This window comes from Danio rerio, chromosome 10 (genome assembly GCF_049306965.1).
Source record: "Danio rerio strain Tuebingen ecotype United States chromosome 10, GRCz12tu, whole genome shotgun sequence".
NCBI lineage: Eukaryota > Metazoa > Chordata > Actinopteri > Cypriniformes > Danionidae > Danio > Danio rerio.
In genome coordinates, this window is record NC_133185.1 from 3,680,081 (window position 1) to 3,706,679 (window position 26,599).

General features: G+C 35.3%; 1 protein-coding gene across 3 annotated transcripts in view; it reads right to left on the minus strand.

Moving 5' to 3' along the window:
- pi4kaa (phosphatidylinositol 4-kinase, catalytic, alpha a) overlaps positions 1-26,599 on the minus strand; it is a 75,087-nt gene that overhangs the window by 19,254 nt on the left and 29,234 nt on the right. For 2 of the 3 annotated variants that reach the window (XM_005172596.6, NM_001034972.1), the window contains 19 exon segments: positions 25,281-25,417; positions 24,747-24,880; positions 24,587-24,669; positions 23,388-23,458; positions 23,172-23,296; positions 20,106-20,187; positions 19,914-19,997; positions 18,606-18,695; positions 18,376-18,495; positions 15,680-15,772; positions 15,450-15,606; positions 11,878-12,005; positions 10,866-11,024; positions 8,222-8,373; positions 7,490-7,597; positions 4,829-4,956; positions 2,255-2,413; positions 1,623-1,702; positions 1,341-1,540 (listed from right to left, as the gene is read on the minus strand). In XM_005172596.6, the coding sequence (XP_005172653.1) occupies positions 1,341-1,540; positions 1,623-1,702; positions 2,255-2,413; positions 4,829-4,956; positions 7,490-7,597; positions 8,222-8,373; positions 10,866-11,024; positions 11,878-12,005; positions 15,450-15,606; positions 15,680-15,772; positions 18,376-18,495; positions 18,606-18,695; positions 19,914-19,997; positions 20,106-20,187; positions 23,172-23,296; positions 23,388-23,458; positions 24,587-24,669; positions 24,747-24,880; positions 25,281-25,417 (2,290 nt within the window). 3 annotated transcript variants of the gene reach the window in all.

Here is a 26,599-nt window from a genome sequence, read left to right on the forward strand (position 1 = left end):
CTTCTATTGATGATTTGATTTATTCACAAAATTGTCAATAATATAATATAAAATAAAATATCCCCCCACACAAACATTAAATGAAAAGTTTTGTTTTGGGAAGGTTTGGGAAATATGCATAATTAATTAATCACTAAAAAACAGCATTTGTTAAAACAAAACAATTTAGAAGGTAGTAATACTTATTATTCTTATTCCTATTATACTTTCATTGAGGATTCCCCCCCTCAGTTTGTGAGTAATTTAGATTAGATTTTAATGAACAGTTAAATAAAATAATGTTTTTTTCCCCCTACATTACACGGAAGTTTTATTATGGGAAGGTTTTTGAAAATATGCATAATTATAACTGCAAAAAATGTCATCACAAAAACAATGGCTGAAAAAACTGCATTTGTTAAAATGAAACCATTTAGAAGGTCGTAAATGACCATGTTTTGAGGTTTTATTCATAACTCTTATTATTATTATACTGGACTTTCATTGGTGATTTCTTTTTTAGGTTTTTTCCCCTCGAGTTTGTGAGTAATTCGGATAAGATTTTAATAAACAGATAAATAATTAAAATAAATGAATAAAATAAAAATTTCTCCCCACATTAAATGCAAAGTTTTGTTTTGGGAAGGTTTGGAAAATATGCATAATTGTAATTTTAAAAAAAAAAACAATCACCAAAAAAGATGACAAGAAAAAGGACACATGGCTGAAAAAAGGTTTATTATTAATAAATAAATAAATAAATTTATTATTAATAGATTAGTATTATACTGTATTTTCATTGATGATTTTTTTTTTCGAGTTTGTGAGTAATTCTGATAAGATTTTAATAAACAGATAAAAAAAAATAAAATGAAATAAAATAAAATGATGTTTTTTCTCCAACAATAAACAAAACTTTTGTTTTAATGAAGGTTTTTGGAAATATGCATAATTATAACTGTAAAAAATGTCATTATAAAAAAACATGTAAGGAAATATGTAGCAAATGACCATAATTTGAGGTTTTATTATTGGTTTAATTCATAATTTTTATTCTACATCTATTGATGATTAGATTCATTCGCAAAATTTTCAATAATAAAATCTAATTGCAACGATTCCAAATTGTTTTAATGTGGTGTTTGATATGACAAGAGTTTAAACTGATTTATTTTAATCTGACAATACATTCTGGGACCTAAAAATAGCTGAAGTTTCTTTTAAAATGGGTCAAAATCTAGTACTTCTACATATTTTTTAAGACAGGCTTTACTTCATCATGAAGCATAACCACAATGCCTGATGATGCAGTCTACACAGGCAGCTCATTAGGCTTTGGGACAACCTTGTTGTTGACGTACCTTGCCGGAAGCTGCAAGGCCAGGTAAGGAGCGATACTCCAGGCCAAATTGACATTATCCTTCCACTGTTTCTCGGTCAGGTTGATGTATTTGGACCTCCAGTTGGAGATGCTGGTTTCCACAGACTGCTCGGTGGGAATGGCCAGCTCCTGTGTGGACAGCGGGTTGTACCATGTGCTCAGTCTCTCGATCTCGCTGGCCTGCCGGGAAAGAAAAAGTGAGATGCTCAAAGCACAGGAGTTTATTTTAACAGGAGGCCAGGTAAGGAAAAGAAGTCCCTACCAGCAAGGCCAAGAGCAACGTCCTGCGTTTCATGTAGTACTTGTGCAGCTGGGTTCCTCTGTTGCTTTTTTTGGACATGCCTACAGTGAAAGAAGACATGAGGCAAACCGATTAAGTTCATTCAATCATTTTCCTTCAGCTTACTTCCTTTATTCATCAAGGGTCACCACAGAGGAATGAACCACCAACTTATCCAGCATATGTTTTACACTGCGGATGCCCTTCCAGCTGCAACCCAGTACTGGGAAACACCCATACACACTCATTCACACACTACAGCCAATTTAATTAATCAATTTACCTATAGTGCATGTGTTTGGACTGTTGGGGAAACCGGAGCCCCCAGAGGAAACCCAGACCAACACATGAGAACACGCAAACTCCACACAGAAATGCCAAAAGAGCCAGGCGGGACTCGAATTAGCTGAATGAACTTGCCATTGAGTCTTCAAAAACAACGCTCAAATCTGTGACGCTAACTTTAGCATCCATTAGCTCAGAAACCATTTATCGCTCTGCTAATTACAGCGCTGACCCTTAACAAGCATTTCACGGCATTAGCAGGTGTACATCGGTTTAACAGATTAAACAATTAAAACGAATCAGGATGAGCGAACTGGCCAGGCGTGTACCTGATTTCTTAGAGGTGGTGGACATGCCGCTAGACAGGGGGTACGTGTTGATCCAGCCCTGAGCGCTCTGCTGGCGGGAGCCCACCGTCATGTCCATGTTGTTCCTGGGGTCGGTGGCGTTCATCACTGATAGACTGTTCAGCGACGGGTCCTGGTTGTCTGCCAACAGAAATGGCATCAAGACAAGGATTTTGCAGACTTTTATTCTCCTTTCTAGAACTAAACTTTTACACTAGTGTGCGCAGGTCATATTTCAGCCCAAAACTAACATATTCTGCATGAAGAAAATTTGGTCACCCTATACAATAAGGTTTCATTAGTTAATGTTAGTTACTGTATTAACTAACATGAACTAATCATGAATGATACTCAAAGCAATTATTAATGATAGTTCAGCATTTACTAATGCGTTATTAAAATCAAAATCAATGCATTTGTTATAAATGAGTAAATATTTTGAATTAAGTGAATATTTAACACATATTTTATAAAATTATAAGAATACAATTTTTTGAAAAATAATAAAGTATTTTATGCAAATTATTATTATTATTACTTTATTCAATGATTTATTTAATCAAAAATATTTTTATAATAAAAAAATAATAAAATGTATTAATTTATATTTTAAACAATTTTTTTGTGGAGAAACAAGAAGCACTTTTAAATTAAACAAATAGTAAACAGAATAAAAATGTATAAAAAATATGTAATATGTAAAATGTAATATGTAAAAAACTATTACATAAATTATATAAATTATTATTATTATTTTATTTAATGATTTACTTCATAATAAATATTATAATACATATAAAAATAAAATAAATTAATGAAATAAAAATAAATAAACAGACAGACAGACAGACAGACAGACAGACAGACAGACAGACAGACAGACAGATAGATAGATAGATAGATAGATAGATAGATAGATAGATAGATAGATAGATAGATAGATAGATAGATAGATAGATAGATAGATAGATAGATAGATAGATAGATAGAGAAATTTAAGTAAATAAATACATAAATAAATAAAACAGGTTTTGAATTATAAACTCTTTTGTTAAAGAAAAATGATTGCAATGCAAACCATAAATAAAATACTGTGAATAGATTTATTTTTCTTTTTATAAAACATATTTTGAAATTTATTTCTTCTGACTTAAAGGTGGAATATTTCACCCCTAAATAAATAAATAAATACTTAAACAAACAAATAAATAAAATAATCAAGTAAATACTTAAAAATAAATAAATAAATATTAAAAATGTACATAAATAAAAATATATGGATATAAATACAACAAAAATAAATAAATAAATACTTAAAATAAATAAAAATGAATAAATACTTAAAAATAAATAAAAATAAAGATAAACATTTTTAAACACTTGAAAATAAAAAATGAAATAAATATAAATACTTAAAAAAAAATAAAACAATAAATAAAAATAAATAAATACTTTAAAATAAAAACTTAAAAATATAAAAAAACAAATAGATAAATGAATGAAACAGATTTTGAATTATTAAGTCTTTTGGTGAGGGATAATTACTGCAAAGCAATGCAAAAGAAAAAAAATTATAAAAATAAAACAATTTTCCAAAAATATTTAATTTTATTTGCATAAAATACATATTGAGATTTATTTCTTCTGACTTAGGGGTTGGAATATGACCTGGACATGTTCTTTACAGGATCCTTAAGACTCACCTCATCATTTGTAAAGTAAATTAATTAATTTACCCCAATTAAACAAATTAGTTTGCCTTCTTTAACTACCACTTTCTTCCATCATTCCAGCACTTTTTCCTCCTTTCCCATTTGCGTTAATGAATAATTAACACACAGCATCCGAGGAAGTGAAGCCTGCAAATTATACAGTCGACGAGTAAATACCAAGCAAAGCAGCTTGATTTGTGGTGCCGTCTGGCGGTGTAGCACATCACACGATGGAGAGGCTTTAAGGCAGTGTTTCCCAAGCCTGTTCTTAATAGCACACCAACAGCACACATTCTTAACCTAATCAAACACATCTGAATCAACTCATCTGATCCATTAACTTCACGTTTTGGAGTCTCTGCTTATGTTCTGATAAGGAAGACGTCCAACATATGTACTGTTGGCGTGCCTTTAGGAACAGGGTTGGGAAACACTGCTTTAAGGGACGAATGAACTCTCAATTAGTTCTCTGGTACTGAAATGATCATGCATTTTACATGAGAAGCGATGAGATCATGTTCTTCTACAATAAAGGGTGGTGGCGGTACGGGTCGGGAGGGGGGTGGGGTAAGATGGGACGGTTGCATTTCTCAATTTGCGCTTGGCGTCAAATTGATCAATTCGGCCGTCCGGATGATTGCCGTGCAGTTTTGTAGTATGGGTTTCAAATTGGCGGTCATGCTAATTTGAAACCGCATTAACATGCTCCTGCCGCACTGTAGTCGCACAGTCGGAGCAAGTAGAGGCTTACTTAAGATCGATATCGGAGAAGTGCTGGAAACGATAAGCGATCCGAAAATCCCGGCAGATAGGGAGCTTTGAGGGGGATTGGCACCGAGCTCACCAGGTGGCACGAGCAGGCTAGCACCTAGGTACTTCTTGTCGGAGAGGATGCTGGCGTAGAAGCGGATCATGATGCTGATGTCCTCCCGCAGACGCTTGTCTCCCTGAGTGGGGAACTTTGATGCCACACTAAAGAGAACAACAAAATATATTAGAATTAAAGCTATTATGCAAAAATTACTTTTAGAAGGAGTTTAATCACAGGTGTGGGTCAGCAGTCTGTAAATATAACCAACCTCTAATAGTAAAAACAAATTAATTCTATTTTTATAATCACATTTGATAAAAACACTTTGATTGACATTTTCCCTTTGTATGTGTCATCAGAGAGGGAAAGCCCCGCCCACTTGTGACCATCTCTCCCTAATTAGCATGGGAGGTTAGTTTTGATTTTGAATCTTCCATTATACTGACACGGACATTTGTAGCTCCGCCCACTTTTGAAAAGAGCACAATCTAATTTGAATTTAAAGTGACAGTCACCAAAACGGCACCATTAGGATCAAAGCATAAAAGGGGCAGTTTCAAAGAGTTATAAAACATTCTTTGTGGGATATTTTGAGTTGAAACTTCATATACACACACTAGGGAGGTTATTGTACATCTTGAAAGAATGGACATAATCAGCCGAAAAACCTAAACGCTTATTCACCATGAAGCAAAACACATGATTCTTATTTTATTATGAATATATTCTCAATTACATGTACACACACTTTAATTAAAAGAATTTTTTTCCCACTTTGATAGCATCTCTTCTGTATCTTTGGATGCTTACTTGTGTTTCTCAATTCAACACATAAAAAATAAAAATAAATACATAGTTTTCTTGTTTAGCATTTTCCCTCAGTTTACATTTTTTGGGAGTGCTTTTTTCTAGATTTTATGCCAACTTTTTTCAAAATTTGCTGCAACATTTGTGGCATATCCGTCTCTGAAGACAAATTACAGGGAGATATAGAGTAATAATTGATATTTATTTCAGAGCACACTTTTTCTGCCATGTTTAGTCTACATCAGTGGTTCCCAAAGTAGGGGTCATGGCTTCACATATAGGTGAAGTTGAACATCTCCCATGTCCTGCACAGTTACCAGATCTAAACATTATTGAGCCACTGTGGATGGTTTTTGGAGGGGTGAGTCAGGAAAGGTTTTCCTCCAACAGCATCACGTAGTGACCTGGCCACTATTCTGCAAGAAGAATGGCTCAATATCCCTCTGGCCACTGTGCAGGACTTGTTACTGTCTACCCAAGACGAATTGATGCTGTATTGGCTACAAAAGAAGGGCTTACGCCATACTAATATATTGTTGTGCTCTACAACCAGGTGTTTCACTTTCATTGTTCAACCCCTGTACATCTACACTGCGAGCATCCCGAATTTGAGTCCTAACACATGAACCTTTCCCGATCTCATCCCCCTTTTTAACTTCACTTCCTGTCAATATGTAATGTCCTAGGAGGTGAGCTTCCCTCCCTCCAGTACATCCACACCAGGCGGTGCATGAGGAAAGCCAAGAGAATTATCAGCGACTCCAGCCACCCAAGCCATAGATTTTCCCCTCTGCTACCCTCAGGCAGACGGTTCTGCAGCATCCGATCACGCACCAGCCGACTGAAGGAAAGCTTCTTCCCTCAGACTATCAGGCTGATGAACATTTAACACACACAGACATACTCTTCCATACCCCACACTGCACACCATCAATATATAGCATGCACTGCACTTTAACCAATCCATACTTGAAACAATACTGCCTACAACCATGTGGACACCTATTCATTGCACATATCGCTGTCAATTTCACATTGTCGTTGTATTCTGCACAGTCTGTAGTTTGCACTGTCTGTACTTTGCTATGTCGTTGTATTTGCACTGTCTGTATTTTGCACTGTCTGGAGCCAGCACCTAAGCTTTTCACTCATCATAGCACACGTGCTGCTGATGATGTGACCATAAAAGTGATTTGATTTGGTCATGATAAAGACAAGAATGCCAAAAATATGCCTTTAAAAAAGATCTCAAAAATAATTACAAAGACATGGCAAGTAGCAGAATTGCTAAAAAATCTATTTGTCTCATTTTTAGTCCAAATACATTTATAAAAACTCCTTATACAAGTAAAATAATATTTAAATAAGACTATTTTTCTTAATCATAACAAGAACAACATAAATGTATATTACACAAGCACTTTTGCACTGTATTTAACATTTAATTTTTCTTACTGAGAGTGTTTGTCATGTTTCTAGTCCAAATAACTAAAAATTCAATCAAAAAGGGTTTTCTTGACAAGTAAAGAATATTGTCTTGTTTTCAGAAATAATATTTCATATTTAAGTGAGTTTTTCCTTAAAACAACCAAAATAGTCTGTTTTTCACCATGAAATTGGATTGTTTTGCTCACCTCATTTCAGATTAATTTGCTTGATTTGAAGAAAAACCCACTTAATTTTGACTGTGTTTGTGAAAGCAAAGAAATATTTTTTTTACTTGTCTTAATAAACTTTAGATATTTCAACTAGAAATGAGATCAAAATTCAAGGTAAGACACGCTTTTGGCAGTGACGAAACTGTATTTTTTTGTACAACAGTTCTGGAAGATTTTTCACCCTTTTAAATTAAAAGCATTATCAAATTCTCAGATATATATTCAGTACCTGAAGTAATCGAAGGCAGTGGAATAAATCTTTTCCCTTAGGACGTTACGGATGGTGGCATTGGTCACTACGTCAGAATGCAGGAGAGAAAGTCCGAGCGTCAACAACCTGTGCAGAGAAATACTGTAAAAGCGTGTTTTGCTCTTTGACGTCAACAAACAAAAAGTTCTAACAAATTTAATAACTAAAATAAAAAAATAAAACAACATTTAATTTCAGCATAAACCAGAAGCTTTTTTTTCCAGTATTGTGATGCAGTTCCTAGAGAAACAGAATATTAAATGAGAAAACAGTGGGCGTGGCTTGTTTTTTATACTGCGAGCTGATTGGATGTAATAAAGTTGGCATTTGGGGAAAAGGGTTTGGGGAGAGTTATTACAACCTAACAGACTCCTGCTGCTCACCATTAATGTTTAGTGTCAAAACTGACAGCTGGAGGGGGTGTGATTAAGTATATTAGCCACGCCCAATACCTCAGACAGACCTAATCTGAGAAGAATCTGAGATAAATCTGAATTAAATTTTGAATAAAATTGAATTGTTCACCACAAGACTACCAATGTGAGCTAACAAAATCAATACGGTTAGTTTTGATTTCATGTGTACTTAAAAAAGAGAGAGAAGAGTAGATAATTATACCAAAATAGATCAACACAAAGTATGATATTTTAACAACACTATCCAATAAATCTTTATAAATCATTTTTTTCCGCATTGTGTAGTGTTGCTAACCTGAAGCGAGGTCCGATGGCTGCCACATGGCGGTTCAGACTGCTTTTTGGGCTGCCGACATTCAGAGAGAGGGACCTCTGCAGAAGACTGCCGAAAATCTCCACCTGATCGGCGCTGCTGTACTTGGCGATCTCAAACCGCTGCACCAGAAACTAATGGGAAGAAAAATGATGAAATAAATAATACTTCCATGTACATTCTATAACTTTATTAGTTCTTGTTTGTTTCTTAGGACTATTTTGAACAACAGAAATGTGTCAGGACAAACCGATTTTAATGCTCACTTATTGGCCATTTACACAGAACACATCTTTGTGTCTATAAATACACTACCTGACAAAAGTCTTGTCACCTTTGTGACTTATAAGTGGTTTAGATGAAAGGTAAAGGCCTCTGGATTTTGCTTATTTGACCAAAATAAAATATGATCATGCCTTGATTTTGAATGATTTCATTAGGACAGTAAGGTCTGACTTTGCTTAGGCAAAAGTCTCATCACTAAACAGGAATAATGTCCAGTATAGAATATAAAGTCCTGCTGCAGTGGAGACAGAATGAATATTGTGTCTGACTCCATCATGAGCTTGGAGGACTGCATCCATACATCTCTGCACTGACTCAAATCACTGATTAATAAAGTCATCTGGAATGGCAAAGAAAGCATTCTTGCAGGACTCCCAGAGTTCATCAAGATCCTTTGGATTCATCTTCAATGCCTCCTCCATCTTACCCCAGACATGCTCAATAATCTTCATGTCGGGTGACTGGGCTGGCCAATCCTGGTGCACCTTGACCTTCTTTGCTTTTAGGAACTTTGATGTGGAGGCTGAAGTATGAGAAGGAGCGCTGTCCTGCTGATGAATTTTCAATGGGTAGCACAAATGTCTTGATACCTCAGGCTGTTGATGTTGCAGATCTCTCTCACACCCCCATACTGAATGTAACCCCAAACCATGATTTCTCCTTCACAAAACTTGACGGATTTCTCTGAGAATCTTGGGTCCATGCGGGTTCCAGTAGGTCTTCTGCAGTATTTGTGATGGTTGGGATGCAGCTCAACAGATGATTCCTGGGAAAAATCAACCTTCTGCCACTTTTCCAAATGATCAACTAGAAGTCAAGTTATTATTTGTTGCTCTAGCAACTGGGAACTTACAGCAAGACTTTTGTCCATGACTTCATATTCTATACTGTACATTATTTCTGTACAAGATTTTTGTCAGGTAAAGTATATTTATACAGAGTTGATGAATAAAAAGGACAAATTCACTATTATTTTTGGTTTTGTAAATGGAGACACACACATAAATCACACTTTATTATGTTTTAAACAAACAATGAAAAAGAACTTAGTATGAAGCATATCCTAAAAAAGTTTGACTGTTTTAAAAAGTCATGCTTAATAAAAATTGTTGAACTTAATACTGGTTATATTCAAAGACGGTTTCTGAAATATTGATAAAATGTGCATTATTTGTCAGTGTTATTGTACAAGATTTAAATGTAAGATTTTTTATTGAAGAAGTAAATTTTTTTCATTCTGTTTTTGACAACTGAGTACACTGGTGAAAAAAATTGTTACTTTTTTATTTAATTCAAGCACTTTTATGGACCTATATTTGTTTAGAAGTACTTTCAAGGTCTTAAATCCATATGTCTGAAATTCAATTACTTTTAAGTACATTTAAGAAGCAGGGCAACTGTAATGTAATGTAATATACTCTATTTAATGCCATGTCAGCAAACAAGGCTATTTTCATGGCAGGAATCTTTCAACAATAAATATACAATTTAAAAATCAACAAACAAAATAAAACATAAATTAAATAAGATTTTTTTTGTGTTAATACATGATAAAAATTCTAAAATCTTTTCCGGTTTCACTTTGTTAAAAATGTCCTTAAAAGAGTTAATTTCATAAAAAAAGTCTTCTGGAATCAGTAAAAGCAGGACAGTCCAGTAAAATGTGGTTTATAGTAAGAGGAGTTTTGCAGCACAAACACTGAGTTGGGTTTTCACCTTGGAGCAAAAAACCATGTGTTATTCTCGTATGCCCAATACGACATCTGCTAAAAACTACTTGATCAAATCGATTGTTAAAATGTCTTAAAATTCTGTGTGAAATTTCAGGTTGGATTTCATGTAATGTATTGTTTTCTAATGCATCCCATTCCTTTTGCCTCTTGTTTAAAATGTAAGCGTTAATAAAAGGTTTCATCTCTGACGGAGGAATTTGGCATTTGTTCACTACTTGCTTCAAAGAATCATTAGCAAGAAGCAGGGCAACCCTGATTAGAGTTTAAAATAACTTCTGTTTTCTACATTTTCTACTTTTATTTATTCCTATGATCATATTCCTATGATTCACGATGCTAAAATCGTGATAATAAATGTAAAACATCGTTTTGCAAAACAAGAACAAATTTTACAAAACAAGCTGCTTTGTAAACAAACGATTCTAGCAAATCAAACTTAAAAAATCTATTTAATCTAGTTCTATTTGAAGACCAGCCCTCAACAGAGCAGAGGAGAGTCCTCGTGCTATTTTCAGATGTGTATCATAAGAGGCTTGGGGTCAGGTAAATCCACAGCTATGGAAATGCCCATAAGCCTTGGACGGATCAGCAAGGTAAGAGGAAGTAACCTCAATCCAGATGTAGTGTGGCGTGACGTCGGGCGGGCAGGGGATGGGTTGGCTTTCCTCGGAAGCCGCCAGGGGATCGGCCTCCAGCTGGGCATCAGAAAACAGCCCCATCTTCAGATCCACCGTCATCTGCCACGCGCCGGCCATCTCACGCATGAACTGAACACACAACAGCACAAATCCAGTCAAAACTTGTTCATTTAACATACTAGCAATGACTTACGCACAATATTAGAGGAATTTGAACTATGTGAACATATTGTTATGATTTTAAAAGACCACCAGGGCTGTGCAATATGACAACATACAGTTGAAGTCAGAATTATTCACCCTCTTGTGAATTTTTCTTTCTTTTTCAATTATTTCCCAAATTATGTTTAACAGAGCAAGGAAATTTTCACAGTAGCTTTGCATTTAATTAAAGATATAATAAAATATCACAACAATGTTTTGTGTCAAATGTATGTTTTGTGGCAAGTAGCCATGTAAAAAATGAGGTAAAATACATCCAGAATAGTTGTTTTCACAGAATAAAGCCCTTTAGTCTTATACACCGTGTCTGCTTCGTGTCGGGTGCTGATAAGCCTGTCAGACTTTATTCTGCAATTAAAAAACCCTGAATCTACTTTATCCCTAACTTATCAGAATATGAAATGACTTATATCACTTAGCCCTAACATGCAAACATTTTTGAGGTAATATATCAGTACGTATGTAAAATAATACAAAAATAGATGATTTTTTTACTCATCAATAGTTATTAGTACACGTTAATAAATGAATAATAACAACTTATTAATAAACTTAACTATTTATTAGAATAAAAACCTCTAACCTGCTAAAACAAAATTTGTTAACCTGTTGAACGAGACTGTAAGACGTGAACTTTAATATCCTGCTTTTCTTTAACGCTGCACTGACATAATGTTAAAGAACACAAAAGTGCAAATTTGTTTGACCTAATAAAATACACTGGTTCAAAGAGAGTTGTAGATGTACATGTATGTCGTACCGGGACTTCAACTCCTGTTCTTCCAGCCAGAAGCCATTCCCAGCAGGCTATAGCCGTTTCCATGCCATTCTCAGTAAACATCTTTAATGGAGACCAGCACAGGTGATGCAACAGCAGAGGGTCCCATTCTACACAACACAACACAACACAAGACAACATGACATTAAAAGCACTGTCTAAATAAACACCTGTGAACTGTGCGAATATATTTAATTTAAAATATAATTCATGAAAAATTCAATTTATGATTAATACTTCATAAAACATCACTTTTTCAATAGCATTTTTAAAATGAAAATTAAAATGTTTTGATGATTTAAATTTAAGAACCACAGTGTTTCCCCCATCATATTAGAGTTGAGTATACTTTATTTTTATATCTTTTTTATCCACAAAGTGTGCAGCTTTTGTCATTGCTGTGTATCTTGGGCTTTATTACTTACTAAATGAAGTTATTTTTTAGCTTGTACAATTGTAGTTCAAATAATTGTTGTTTTTTACTGCTGTCATTAAAAGAAACAAATTAACACCATGACTCCTTGTGTCTGTGTCAGTCTGAACAGCCACGTCGCCACCCAACACATATGCCAGAAATACTTGTCCTTATATATGCCAGAAACCTATAGGTCACATATATGCCAGAAACATATATGTCAACATATACGCCAGAAACCTATAGGTCACATATATGCCAGAAACCTATAGGTCACATATATACCAGAAACCTATAGGTCACATATATGCCAGAAACCTATAGGTCACATATATGCCAGAAACCTATAGGTCACATATATGCCAGAAACCTATAGGTCACATATATGCCAGAAATGTATATGTCACATATATGCCATATATAGGTCACATATATGCCATATATAGGTCACATATATGCCAGAAACCTATATGTCACATATATGCCAGAAACCTATAGGTCACATATATGCCAGAAACCTATAGGTCACATATATGTCAGAAACCTATATGTAACATATATGCCAGAAACCTATAGGTCACATATATGTCAGAAACCTATATGTAACATATATGCCAGAAACCTATAGGTCACATATATGCCATATATAGGTCACATATATGCCAGAAACCTATATGTCACATATAGGCCAGAAACCTATAGGTCACATATATGCCAGAAACCTATAGGTCACATATATGCCAGAAACCTATAGGTCACATATATGCCTGAAACCTATAGGTCACATATATGCCAGAAACCTATAGGTCACATATATGTCAGAAACCTATAGGTCACATATATGCCAGAAACCTATAGGTCACATATATGCCAGAAACCTATAGGTCACATATATGCCAGAAACCTATAGGTCACATATATGCCAGAAACCTATATGTCACATATATGTCAGAAACCTATAGGTCACATATATGCCAGAAACCTATAGGTCACATATATGCCTGAAACCTATAGGTCACATATATGCCAGAAACCTATAGGTCACATATATGCCAGAAACCTATAGGTCACATATATGCCAGAAACCTATATGTCACATATATGTCAGAAACCTACACATATATGCCATATATAGGTCACATATATGCCAGAAACCTATATGTCACATATATGCCAGAAATCTATAGGTCACATATATGCCAGAAACCTATATGTCACATATATGCCAGAAACCTATATGTCACATATATGCCAGAAATCTATAGGTCACATATATGCCAGAAACCTATATGTCACATATATGCCAGAAATCTATAGGTCACATATATGCCAGAAACCTATATGTCACATATATGCCATACATAGGTCACATATATGCCAGAAACCTATAGGTCACATATATGCCTGAAACCTATAGGTCACATATATGCCAGAAACCTATAGGTCACATATATGCCAGAAACCTATAGGTCACATATATGCCTGAAACCTATAGGTCACATATATGCCAGAAACCTATAGGTCACATATATGCCAGAAACCTATAGGTCACATATATGCCAGAAACCTATATGTCACATATATGCCAGAAACCTATAGGTCACATATATGCCAGAAACCTATAGGTCACATATATGCCTGAAACCTATAGGTCACATTTATGCCAGAAACCTATAGGTCACATATATGCCAGAAACCTATAGGTCACATATATGCCAGAAACCTATAGGTCACATATATGCCAGAAACCTATAGGTCACATATATGCCAGAAACCTATATGTCACATATATGCCAGAAACCTATAGGTCACATATATGCCAGAAACCTTTAGGTCACATATATGCCAGAAACCTATATGTTACATATATGCCAGAAACCTATAGGTCACATATATGCCAGAAACCTATAGGTCACATATATGCCAGAAACATATAGGTCACATATATGCCAGAAACATATAGGTCACATATATGCCAGAAACCTATAGGTCACATATATGCCAGAAACCTATAGGTCACATATATGCCAGAAACATATAGGTCACATATATGCCAGAAACCTATAGGTCACATATATGCCAGAAACCTATAGGTCACATATATGCCAGAAACCTATAGGTCACATATATGCCAGAAACCTATAGGTCACATATATGCCAGAAACCTATATGTCACATATATGCCAGAAACCTATAGGTCACATATATGCCAGAAACCTTTAGGTCACATATATGCCAGAAACCTATATGTTACATATATGCCAGAAACCTATAGGTCACATATATGCCAGAAACCTATAGGTCACATATATGCCAGAAACCTATATGTTACATATATGCCAGAAACCTATAGGTCACATATATGCCAGAAACCTTTAGGTCACATATATGCCAGAAACCTATATGTTACATATATGCCAGAAACCTATAGGTCACATATTTGCCAGAAACCTATAGGTCACATATATGCCAGAAACATATAGGTCACATATATGCCAGAAACCTATAGGTCACATATATGCCAGAAACCTATAGGTCACATATATGCCAGAAACATATAGGTCACATATATGCCAGAAACCTATAGGTCACATATATGCCTGAAACCTATAGGTCACATATATGCCAGAAACCTATAGGTCACATTTATGCCAGAAACCTATAGGTCACATATATGCCAGAAACCTATAGATCACATATATGCCATTCCTCTCTGACCTCTGGCATCAACAAGGCATTTGCGCCCACAGAACTGCTCCTCACTGGATATTATCTCTATTTCGGACCATTCTCTGTAAACCCTAGAAATGGTTGTGAGTAAAAATGCCACGTTCAAAGTCACTTAAATCCCCTTTCTTCCCCATTCTGATGCTCAGTTTGAACTGCAGCAGATCGTCTTGACAATGTCTACATGGCTAAATGCATTGAGTTGCTGCCGTGTGATTGGCTGATTAGAAATTTGCGTGAACGAGCAGTTAGACAGGTGTACCTAAAAAAGTGGCCGGTGAGTGTAAATATCTTTATGTGTGTTGGACAGAAGATAAAGTTTAAAAGTTGAATTCAGTTTTGGATTGAACTGTCCCTTTAAAACATTTGACCATCTGCTAGTGTACAGCTTATAAAACACAATAAAACGTGCCTCTGGAGCTGATCAACAGCGCTGCCATCTTGAACAGGGCTTCGGTGAAGGCTTCGGGCTGTCCTCCATCCAGAGCTTCATTCATCTGTCGGATCATCAGTTTATTCAGGTCTGATGTGCTCCGCGTGGCCTCGGAGAAATGGATCATCCCTGCGACCTGCATACGAGACACAGGGGGTAAGACTCGGTGAAACAAACACAAAAAGCCCTGCTTCATTATTTAGCAGCACCTCTCCAGCGTAGCGGTTTCTCAGGTTGAGGGAGGCCATGAAGTTGGAGTAGTCTTTCTTCACGCATGCGGGTCTCTCGGTCAGCTGAGTGGTCTGAAATGATGGGGAACAAACTTTTAATGACTGTTTGCAACCTGAAGGACTAGTCAATAAATCAATTCAGTAGAAATGCACCGATCGATTCTCAATTTTTTGAATATTCACTTGTTCCAAACCAAACTGCGATGAATTTACACTACAAAGTTCCACAGTCAGGGCCGGATTAACCAATGGGCATTATGGGTACAGGGAAAATGTTGATTAAATAGTGTCTATTTAGGCCCCGTTTACACTAGTGGTTTAAGTTTTTAAAATGGCGTTTTAGATCAAAAACAATCCCCAACCACAAAGGCTAGCTTTCACCTAGCGTTTCTGAACATATCTCAGTCCACACTACACCACCAAAAACGCATATCACGTGACCATTCGTGCACTCTGGGCATGCGTGTTCTAGTATAAACAGGAAGCATGCGTCTCGCTCGGCATTTGGTTATTGTTAGTGAACAAACGGCTGTTGAACAATGAACGCGATGGCAAAGAAAGCAAGAGAGGTATTTTTGTGGACAGACGACGAGGTCGAGTTGTTACTAAACGTAACAAATGAATAACTGCACAATGGTGCCTAAAACAGACAATAGTGCAAACAATGTTCCCATTTCTGTGCCCATGTTGTTGTTTACAGTGCTGTCTTCTAGTAGCGTTAAAGCCATGTGTTATAGTCATGTGATAGGGGCTTGACGAATAAGGGAAGGATACACAATGATGCAAAAGCCCCAACCAGGTAGGGAATCTCAGCAGCCCCGCGTTTTCAGATGTCTCCGATTTCCCCCATCCACACTGAGACGAAGCAGTAGCGTTCAAGAATGAAAACGGCCTCTCCAGCGTTTCCAAAAGCGCTCGAAAACTCCGACGTAGTGTAGACGGATGGTGTAACCGTGGCAAAACTTATGCGTTTTCAAACTAAAACGCATTAGTGTAAACGGGGCCTTAGACTAAATGCAAATAGCGCACCTCGTTGGAATGAGCTAGTTAAGCGATTCACACCTATCACCGCTTGATTGAGAGACAACATAACTAAAGAGCTCAATAGACAGCAGTTTGAGTGGCCTAGCTCGAAAAGCACATGGCAACATGTTTTGACGCGATCGATCATGAACCCGGTTTCGAATCCAGCATCCGATGAAATCCTTCTTTTTTCCCCCCACTACATATCAGATTTTGCCTAGTCTTCATCACGAGGAAGACAAGTATGAATCATTAATAAGTGTGTGTATTATGGAAGACTCAGATTCATAGAACTGAACTGGATTGGAGAGGTGTTATATCCAAATCATATGCATTATAAGTTTATAGAAGTTATACATTAAAATACCCTTAAATATACATTTTATTACTGCTTCTGTGAACTTGAACAAGTATATTAAAATCCATTAATTTTCACTAGTTGTGTCAGTGTGTTTTTTTAAAGTGTGCTTTAAATGCTTAAAAAATAAGTTAAATCTCTGTAGATTAGAAATATATGTACTGAATATCATTTATTTAAAAAATGTGGGCAATACATTATAGATTAATTTCAATTAAAAAATATTATTTTAATCTTATTTTTAGTTTATCTATAGGGGTGTGGCTAGGTAGGGGGCCTACAAGACACTGAGCCCAGGGGCCTCTAAATTCATAATCCAGGCCTGTCCACAGTTGTGTGATATTTTCAACATTAAATCAAAGTATTGTATGTGTAAGGATTTTACACTTGATTCAAATTTCGGATTGCCTTTTCCCCCCATTTTATTTTATACAACTACATTTGTTCATTTAATAATTGCACAATTGTGTGATATTTTTTAACTTTAAATAAAAAGACAGAATATGTAAGATTTTTATATTTGATTCCTAATTTTGGATTGCAATTTTTTCCCATTTTATTTAGTAAACGACCTTTGTTCATTAATGATATTTTCAACATTAAATCAAAATACTGCATATATATATATATATATATATATATATATATATATATATATATATATATATATATATATATATATATATAAAATACATATAAAGCATTATATTTGATTATAATTTTGAATTGCAATTGTTCCCCCATTTTATTTGATAAAATGACCTTTGTTCGTTTATAAAAAATTAAATGTCTAATGTAATGAATTCAATAAAATAAATGTATTATTATTTAATATGTAAGGATATGTGTTATATTATTTTGGACTGCTGAGCGGTCTGAAATGATGGAAAAGAAACTTGAACTTTTAAGGATGTTTAACTGTTTGCAATCTGATGAACTAGTCAATTCATATCAAAATCAATACAGTAGAAATGCACCGATCGATTTTTTGATTTTTTTTTCAAATGAAAATATTGTACGTACGAAACTTTTACATTTGATTCCAATTTGGGATTGTAATTTTTCACTTCAATGGTTTACAGTGCATCCGGAAAGTATTAATAGCGCTTCACTTTTTCCACATTTTGTTATGTACAAGCTTATTCCAACATGAATTAAACTCATTTATTTTCTCAAAATTTTACACACAATCCCCCATAATAACAATGTGAAAAGAGTTTTTGAAATTAAGAAAAATCAAGCTCGCTGCATGACTAGCCTTTATCATACACTAAAACACAAGTGGTCATCTTACACCGAGACTGGTGCTCTGACGGTTGTATCCGGCGAAGTGCAGGATGCTCTCTGTGGCCATCGCCAGCCCTGTGTGCTGAGACAGACCCGACACCCAGTTCTGATGCTTATTCAGGTATTCCTGCGGTGGAAAAAACAATGATGATGTTACAAATCATTCCGGAAGAGGATATGTGGTAAATACGTGCTTTTGCTGTATTATCATGTACAATTTTTAATGGCGGGTCAAACCTGTAGGTGTGATTTGGTGACCGATGGCGCCCATTTCATGGCCTCTTTCAGGATTTCTCCACAGCGGGCGGCAAAGTCCTTCACTATGCTCTATACAGGACATAGCAAATTTACCACTAATACACATGTGATAGGATTTTTTTTTTCTTTTTTAAATATTTCCTAAATTATGTTTAACAGAGCAAGGAAATTTTCACAGTATGTCTGATAATATTTTGTCTTCTGGAGAAAGTCTTATTTGTTTTATTTCAGCTAAAATTAAAAGCGTTTTAAATTAAATTTTTTTTTTTTTTAATTATTAGCCCCTTTAAGCTAATTTTTTTTTCAATTGTCTGCAGAACAAACCATAGTTATACAATAACTTGCCTAATTACTTTAACCTGCCTAGTTAACCTAATTAACCTAGTTAAGCATTTAAATGTCACTTTAAGCTGTATAAAAGTGTTTTGAAAAATATTTAGTCAAATATTATTTACTGTCCTCATGACAAAGATAAAATAAATCAGTTATTAGAAATGAGTTATTAAAACTATTATGATTGACACACACACACACACACACACACACACACACACACACATATATATATATATATATAAATATTTAAGATAAAAGCCTTTTCTTCGATGCGTTCAAAATAATAAACACATTTTCTAATTGACTGCGCGATTTATTGTGACCACTTTAATTTTAATTCAGCAATTCAATTTTAGAAAAGCTAATTAATTAAACTACAAAGTAACTCGCATTAGATTTTCAAAAAAGTAACTCAAATATGATGACTTATTTTGGAAAAGTAATGCGTTACCTCCTCGTTACTTAGAAAAGTATTATTATTATGTAACTCGTGTTAATTGTAATGCGTTACCCCCAACACTGGCTATGTGTCAATGCACAAACCACTAGGCTACTGACGAAAACCACGACACACTTTTCATTCAGAATTTTTTTGAAGAGAAACTCAGTATGTTCCACTGAAAAAATAAATAAAAATTATGACAAAAGGCATAATTTAAACACAAATTATGTTTAAGAAAGAATTTTGAGTTATATTAAAAGTCATGTTATCTTGGTTATGTAAAGTTTTCATGACAAGGACATGTCCTCTTTACATTTAAAATGACATAACTGAGCAAAGGGCACTTAATGACAGCTGTCATAAGCATGCATGAAATCTCCAGCATATTCATTATGTGCGCCATATCATGATTATTAAGGACTCATTGAATATAGTTCTTATGAACACCCCCTTCAAGTAAAGTGCTAACCATCTTAACAGAACAGACAAACAAGGTCCAGTATCTGTACCTCTCTGGCCTCATACGTGTCCGGCACTGTGATGCGATATGGTGTGTCTGGTATGTCGTAATATGGTTGGTCTTTGTGGATATCCTGAAAAACAAAACCAATAATGAGTCATAAATATCCCTTGAAACAAAACTCTGAATATCTCCATTATATGCAGATTAAATTGAGCTGAGCAAAAAATGAAGCACGTACAGCACTGAGCGAAAGAGACAGAGTCTGTAATATATCCAGCATGGTCCTCAGAACACGGCCGCTCCACAGCAAGTGTGGAAATCTGGAGAGGAAAAAAACATTGATAAGCAATCAACATACATTAAAACACTTAAGGCCCTGGGTATGCTTTAAACTCTGAATGGTATGGTATACTGTTTTTGAACCTCTGGACAACCCCGCGCTAGAGTAGGTGTGGTTGTAAATGTGTGACACCGCTAGAGTGGTCTAATAAACAACAACAATGGTGGCTGAGAGGAAGTAACAGTTTCAAAAAAGGCAAATAAAAGCCTCCTATTTCCCGCGGAGACTGAATGCAACAATGTTTAGAACTTTATCAGACATGGCACAATGCGGTTGTGAGTTTTTAAAATCTCTCAGCGAGCAATAGTACAGGTGCGGATATACAGTATCTAATCCAGGGATCCGTTCTTCATACCTCGCTTAAATGCTCTGGGATGATTTGGCAAATCCTGCATCTTTTAATCTTGATAACTGGTTCTTCAAACAAGTTCGCGAATCAGATTAAAATGTCTGGATGTACTGATCTGAGATCGCTGCGTGTGTTGTGAAGGACAGATCTATCGATCCTCGAAATCATCATCAGCAATGCAGCGATTGGCTGACGGCACAGCAGCGTAATGACATCATCTGATTAATATTCAATTATCCATGTGAGCAAAATTACATCAAATTTATAGGAGACGGTTTGTTAAATATGACACGCAATAACTTTCTACATTTGTTGTGGGCTGCGTGTTTTACTCTTTCATGTGTCAAAGATTATTTAGCAATTTATTTAGTTTTAGTGTTAGAGTGGATTTTCTTTATTATAGTAGTTGTAGTATTATTGTCGCCGGTTTCTTCATCGGTGTAAAGAATAACTGGATGGTTAAAAAGCATTTTGATATTGGTAAAGGCGTCTGTAACCTTTATGAAGCATCAAATCACCGTCATATTAACTGTAAAAACATGTTCATGACTGCATATGTATTATTGTTTTTTTTTAAGTCACATATTGTGCATTTCTATTATCATACACAAAGTGTACTAAAGCGATCGTACACATTTGTATCTAAAAAGTTTATATCAATAAATTTTCTTTTTGAACCACCAGGTGTCAGTCTGTACTTTTATTTCGGAGTGCAGATTGCATAAGTTTTATTAATATATATTTTGTAACTTATATATATATATATATATATATATATATAAAGTTAAAAATATATATATATATTTACTATTGTCCCAAGTGTATATAACTACGACTGTAAGAAAATATCAGCATTTGGTAAATACTTTTTACTAATATCTTTGCTTGAAATGACGCAATCTAATCCTGTTTATTTGAATGAGCCTGTTCCCGACCAGGTTTGAGCTACCAGAACTATTGCTATGACAACAACTCTCGGATCAGTTTTGAAGAACAAAGCGATCCTGGATCGTGTCAAATCGTCAACAACCAAATTCAGATAACTGTGAATTCAACTTGTTGTGAATTCAACTGTGAATTCAACTGTGAATGTTGAACAAATACACTACCTGACAAAAATATTGTTGTCTATCCCAGTTATAAGAGCAACAAATAATGACTTGACGTATTTGGAAAAGTGCCAGAAGGTAGATTTTTCCCATGAATCATCTGCTGAACTGCATCCCAATCATTACAAATACAGCAGAAGACCTACTGGAACCTGCATGGACCTATGATCCTCACAAAAATTAGTCAAGTTTGATGAAGGATGAATCATGGTTTGGAGTAACATTCAGTAAGGGGGCGTAAGAGAGATCTGCAGAGTGGACGGCAACATCAGCTGCCTCAGGTTTTAAGACATTTGTGACCAAAAATAAACCCCTTCCTTAAAAAGTTTGACCAAAATGAACTACTCCCCCAAAAAGTTGGACCAAAATGAAGTACTCCCCAAAAAGTTGGACCAAAACAAACTTCTCCCTCAAAGAGTTGGACCAAAACGAACTCCCCCAAAAAATTTGACCAAAATGAACTACTCCCCCAAAAAATTGGACCAAAACGAACTCCTCCCCCAAAAAATTGGACCAAAACGAACTCCTCCCCCAAAAAATTGGACCAAAACGAACTCCTCCCCCAAAAAATTGGACCAAAATGAAGTACTCTCCAAAAAGTTGGACCAAAACAAACTTCTCCCCCAAAAAGTTAGACCAAACCGAACTCCTCCCGCCAAAAAAAGGTGGACCAAAACAAACTCCTCCCCCAAAAAGTTAGACCAAACCGAACTCCTCCCTCCAAAAAAGTTGGAGCAAAACAAACTCCTCCTTCAAAAAGTTAGACCAAAAAGAACTCCTTACCCAAAAAAAGTTGGACCAAAACAAACTCCTCACCCAAAAAGGTAGACCAAAACGAACTCCTTGCCCGAAAAGTTTAACCTAAATGAACTCCCCCAAAAAGCTGAACCTAAACGAACTCCCCCAAAAAGTTGGACCAATACAAACTCCTCCCCCAAAAAGATGAACCAAAACGAACTCCCTCTGTAGAAACTAACATGAAACAAATTTCTTTTTTTTTATTTTGTTTGAAGAATACCCGGGCCTTAACTCAACCAATTTTAAGTTAACTTAGATTTTTTTTTTACACATGCAACATCTCTACAGAACACACTGAAGTATAGAATAGTCTGGACTAGTGTTATTATGATTGATAAATTCGATACCATTCGGTAGTGAAATTGTAAACACATCCATTTCCCGCTAACATTTGCTCGCTGTTGAGCACGTTTTTAAACAGCGCTGATTTGCTATTGTGTTCCCTGCTCAACAGAAATGACTGTGATTGGTTGTGAAGGTCATCAATTCATCAAACTCACTGCTCTTTAGTGCGCAAAACCACAGATACAGGGACACTGGAGAGTTTTAAAGCCACAAAGATCAGTAGATTCATCAGCGGATCGCTCGTATATCAGTTTATAAACAGACCAGCTTATATTTGCAGCTTTAACACTTTTTAAAGTATTATGACAACACTAGTCTGGAATGATTGTAATGATTGGACAATAATAATGAAGCAGAACTCACGTCTCAGCGAGTCCTGACAGATATTTGTCAGCAACTCTTCGGATTCTCTTATGAATGTGGTTGAAGTTGACCAATAGAAACTGAGCATGACTTTCCAGCTCCTCCTCATGGGCTTTGGTCTTTGCCTAGGAGAAAAAAAACAAAGAATATAAAAATTAGCCTCAGTTAGAAATCAAGATCAATTTGTACACATAAAGCCTTTAAGATTTGATTTACCTTGTCAGCCATCATCTGAAGAAAGACATCGAAGACCTTGTCACCTACTGCGATGACACACTGCATCATTCCTGAGTGGAAAAGACCAGCAAAATCTCATCAAAACTGACAATAATCATTGATTTTTCACAAATATGACACAGGACCATAAAATTCTGAGAATTAAAAAGACCATTTCGATGTGGTCAAGTTATTGGCCTATAAACATTTCCTGCTTGTTATCAATTATTATTTCATAATTGTAACAATTCAACCATAAATTATGTTTTTATTATTATTTTTTATCTTACTTCTGCGAGCATTGTTGTATATTGTATTGTCAATTGCTTTGTATATGTTTGTTGGACAGAATTTGTAAGTCATTTTTAAGATACATATACAGTGGGGAAAATAAGTACTGAACACGTTTTCTTTCCTGGGAATAATATTTCGAAACAATCAGTTGACAAGGAATTGAACCGGATTTTGGTGAAAACCCAAACAATACAAACATAATAATAATGTGTAATAAGAATGGAATGACACAAGGAGAAAGTCAGGCGACTGGCTGGGCCATTCTACAGCTTGTTTTTCTTTCCTTTGGAAGCTTCCTCGGCTGTGTTTTGGATCATTGTCTTGCTGAAATGTCCTCCCTGGTTTCATCTTCATCATCTGCTAATGTAGATGTTGGACTGAAGCAGCTGATATTCATTTTCAATAAGAAAGGGTAGAGGATTGCTGAAGAGTCACTGAAAGATTTCAGCTGTTGTCTGGGCTTTTCATGCCTTTATACACCTTCCTTTCTTCATGTGTTCAATACATTTTCACTGTGTCATTTCATTTTATTACACAGAACTTAATTTGTAAACTAATTAGATTTGTTTTCACTGCATATATGGATTTCTTTGGTTGTTATCAAAAATTTAAAAGTTAAAAAATTTCAAGTCAACAGCACCTTTAGAGATATGTTTTTCTGAGGAAAATGGTGATGTGTGCAATACTTATTTTCCCAGCTGTATATATATATATATATATATATATATATATATATATATATATTTATTTATTTATTTGTTTTTTTCTTAAATTTTTGTTTTTTTTTCTTAAATATATATATATATATATATATATATATATATATATATATATATATATATATATTTTTTTTTTTTTTTTTTTTTAAATCATCCAGAAAATAAATCACCGCAGGTCTCGCTCACCTGATTTATCCTTCTGAATCGCTCGGTCTTCAAAATAGCGAAACATCACTTGGAATCGGTCAGACTCCTGAGATCGTAACACTCTGAAGAGGAAAAAAGAGATGAGATCATTTGGCTGTTCAGTCTAAAAACCATCATCTCAAGGAAAACGCTGGTGTACCTCATGTATTCCAGCCGGTAGACGGACAGCAGGTAGGTGGACATGGCAAAGTCCAGTTTATTAATGAGCGCAGCAACCTCCGGCGGAGGATCCAGCAGGTTAATGATGGTTCCCCTCAAATCATTCAGCTCAGCCTGGAAACAGCAAATGTGAGATTTCAGTCTCCATCCGGGTCACGGCACCAAATAGGGTATATGCACAGCTAGTGTTTATTCTCCTACCGATAAACTTCTGGTGAACGATTAATGTTATAAGTTTCATACAGTTCCTTTTACAGCATCGATGTTGTAATATAATTAAAATATAATCAGTTCAACAGACTTAAGCATTCATTTAGTTGTTTAAGTGTAAAATTAGATGAACAGCAGTTCAAACACAAGTGCCGTCAGCAGCAGAATTTAGTTAATTCGCTGGTGTTTTTTACTATTTGCATGTGTTTTTTTAAGCTGCAGGGCGTTGAGCTCTATAAATTACCATGCTTTGTGATAAAGATGCCCTGTGATCAGTGTTTCAGAACAAAAAAACAAGCAGTACCGGCGTGACAGTGTCGTTCTTCAGGGCCGAGTTATACTGCAGCTCTGAGCGCAGCGGTTCTCCGCTTGGGAAGGTCAGCAGTGGGGATTTTGTTGCAATCTCACACACTCCCTCATACCACTCCTCCGGCCACAGACCTGAAGATGGGGAAAGATGATGATTATTCAGACCCAAAACAAATAGACAGCTTTTTTAAAATATGACTTAAAGCAACACTCCACCTTTTGTGAAAAAGGCTCAAGTCTATTAGAGTTAAACAGTTGTCTTGCACCATTCTTTTAATCCATTCAGCCAATTGCTTGTTTTGGCTGAGGCACTTTTAGCATAGCTTAGCAAAGTGAATAGAATTGGATTAGACCATTAATAACGAAGCAGAAGTTAAATATGACTTAAAGCAACCCTCCACCTTTTTTTTTTAAAAAAAAAAAGGCTCATTTTACAAGTCTATAAGAGTTAAACAGTTGACCATTTTTTAATCCATTCGGCCAATTTCTTAATCTGGCAGAGTCACTTTTAGCTTAGCATAGTGAATTGAATCAGATTAGACCATTAGCGTTTCAATCATTCATAAAAAAAGGGGTTTTGATAAAAGCTCAAGTCTTCTGTAGTTACATTGTGTATTAAGATCAGCGGACAATGAAAAATTCTTATTTTCTTTGGCGAGAACCATTTTTGAACCCATTGAGCCGATTTCTTGTTCTGCCGGAGTCACTTTCAGCTTAGCTTAGCAAAGTGAATTGAATCAGATTAGACCATTAGCATTTCATTCATTCGTTCACTAAAAAAATGTTTTTGATAATATTCTAAAAATATTTGTGCTTATTTAATCAATTTGATGAAACACATCTGAAATATCATGAATTCTGAAATCTTCGATGAACAGACAGTGATTCTGTGTAGTTTAAATTAGTGCTCATCAATAGATAGAGTAAACGAGTAGATGATTGGACTCTGTGAAGGTATGTATACATTTTAGGTAATTATACAGTACTCTACAAAAGTCCTGAGCACCAGCTTTGTTGGCCTGAGACTTTTGCAAAATATATAATCAATCCGTCTCTTTATTAAAAACAAACAGAAAATAGAAAATGTACAAAAAACAACAGCAGTACAACATTTCCTCTTTTAGCTAAATCTATGTTTGATGTGGCTTCCCTTGGCAGCAAGCACAGCTAGAACTGTTTTGTTTAAATTATCTTAAGATTTTCTGAAATAACGTGCTGTGTAATAATATCAGGATTCTTTAAGCACTTTCCAGAGTTCTTCTTTAGGTTTAGAGTGTCTTATCTTTCTTTTTCTGTCCAGGTGATCTCACACAG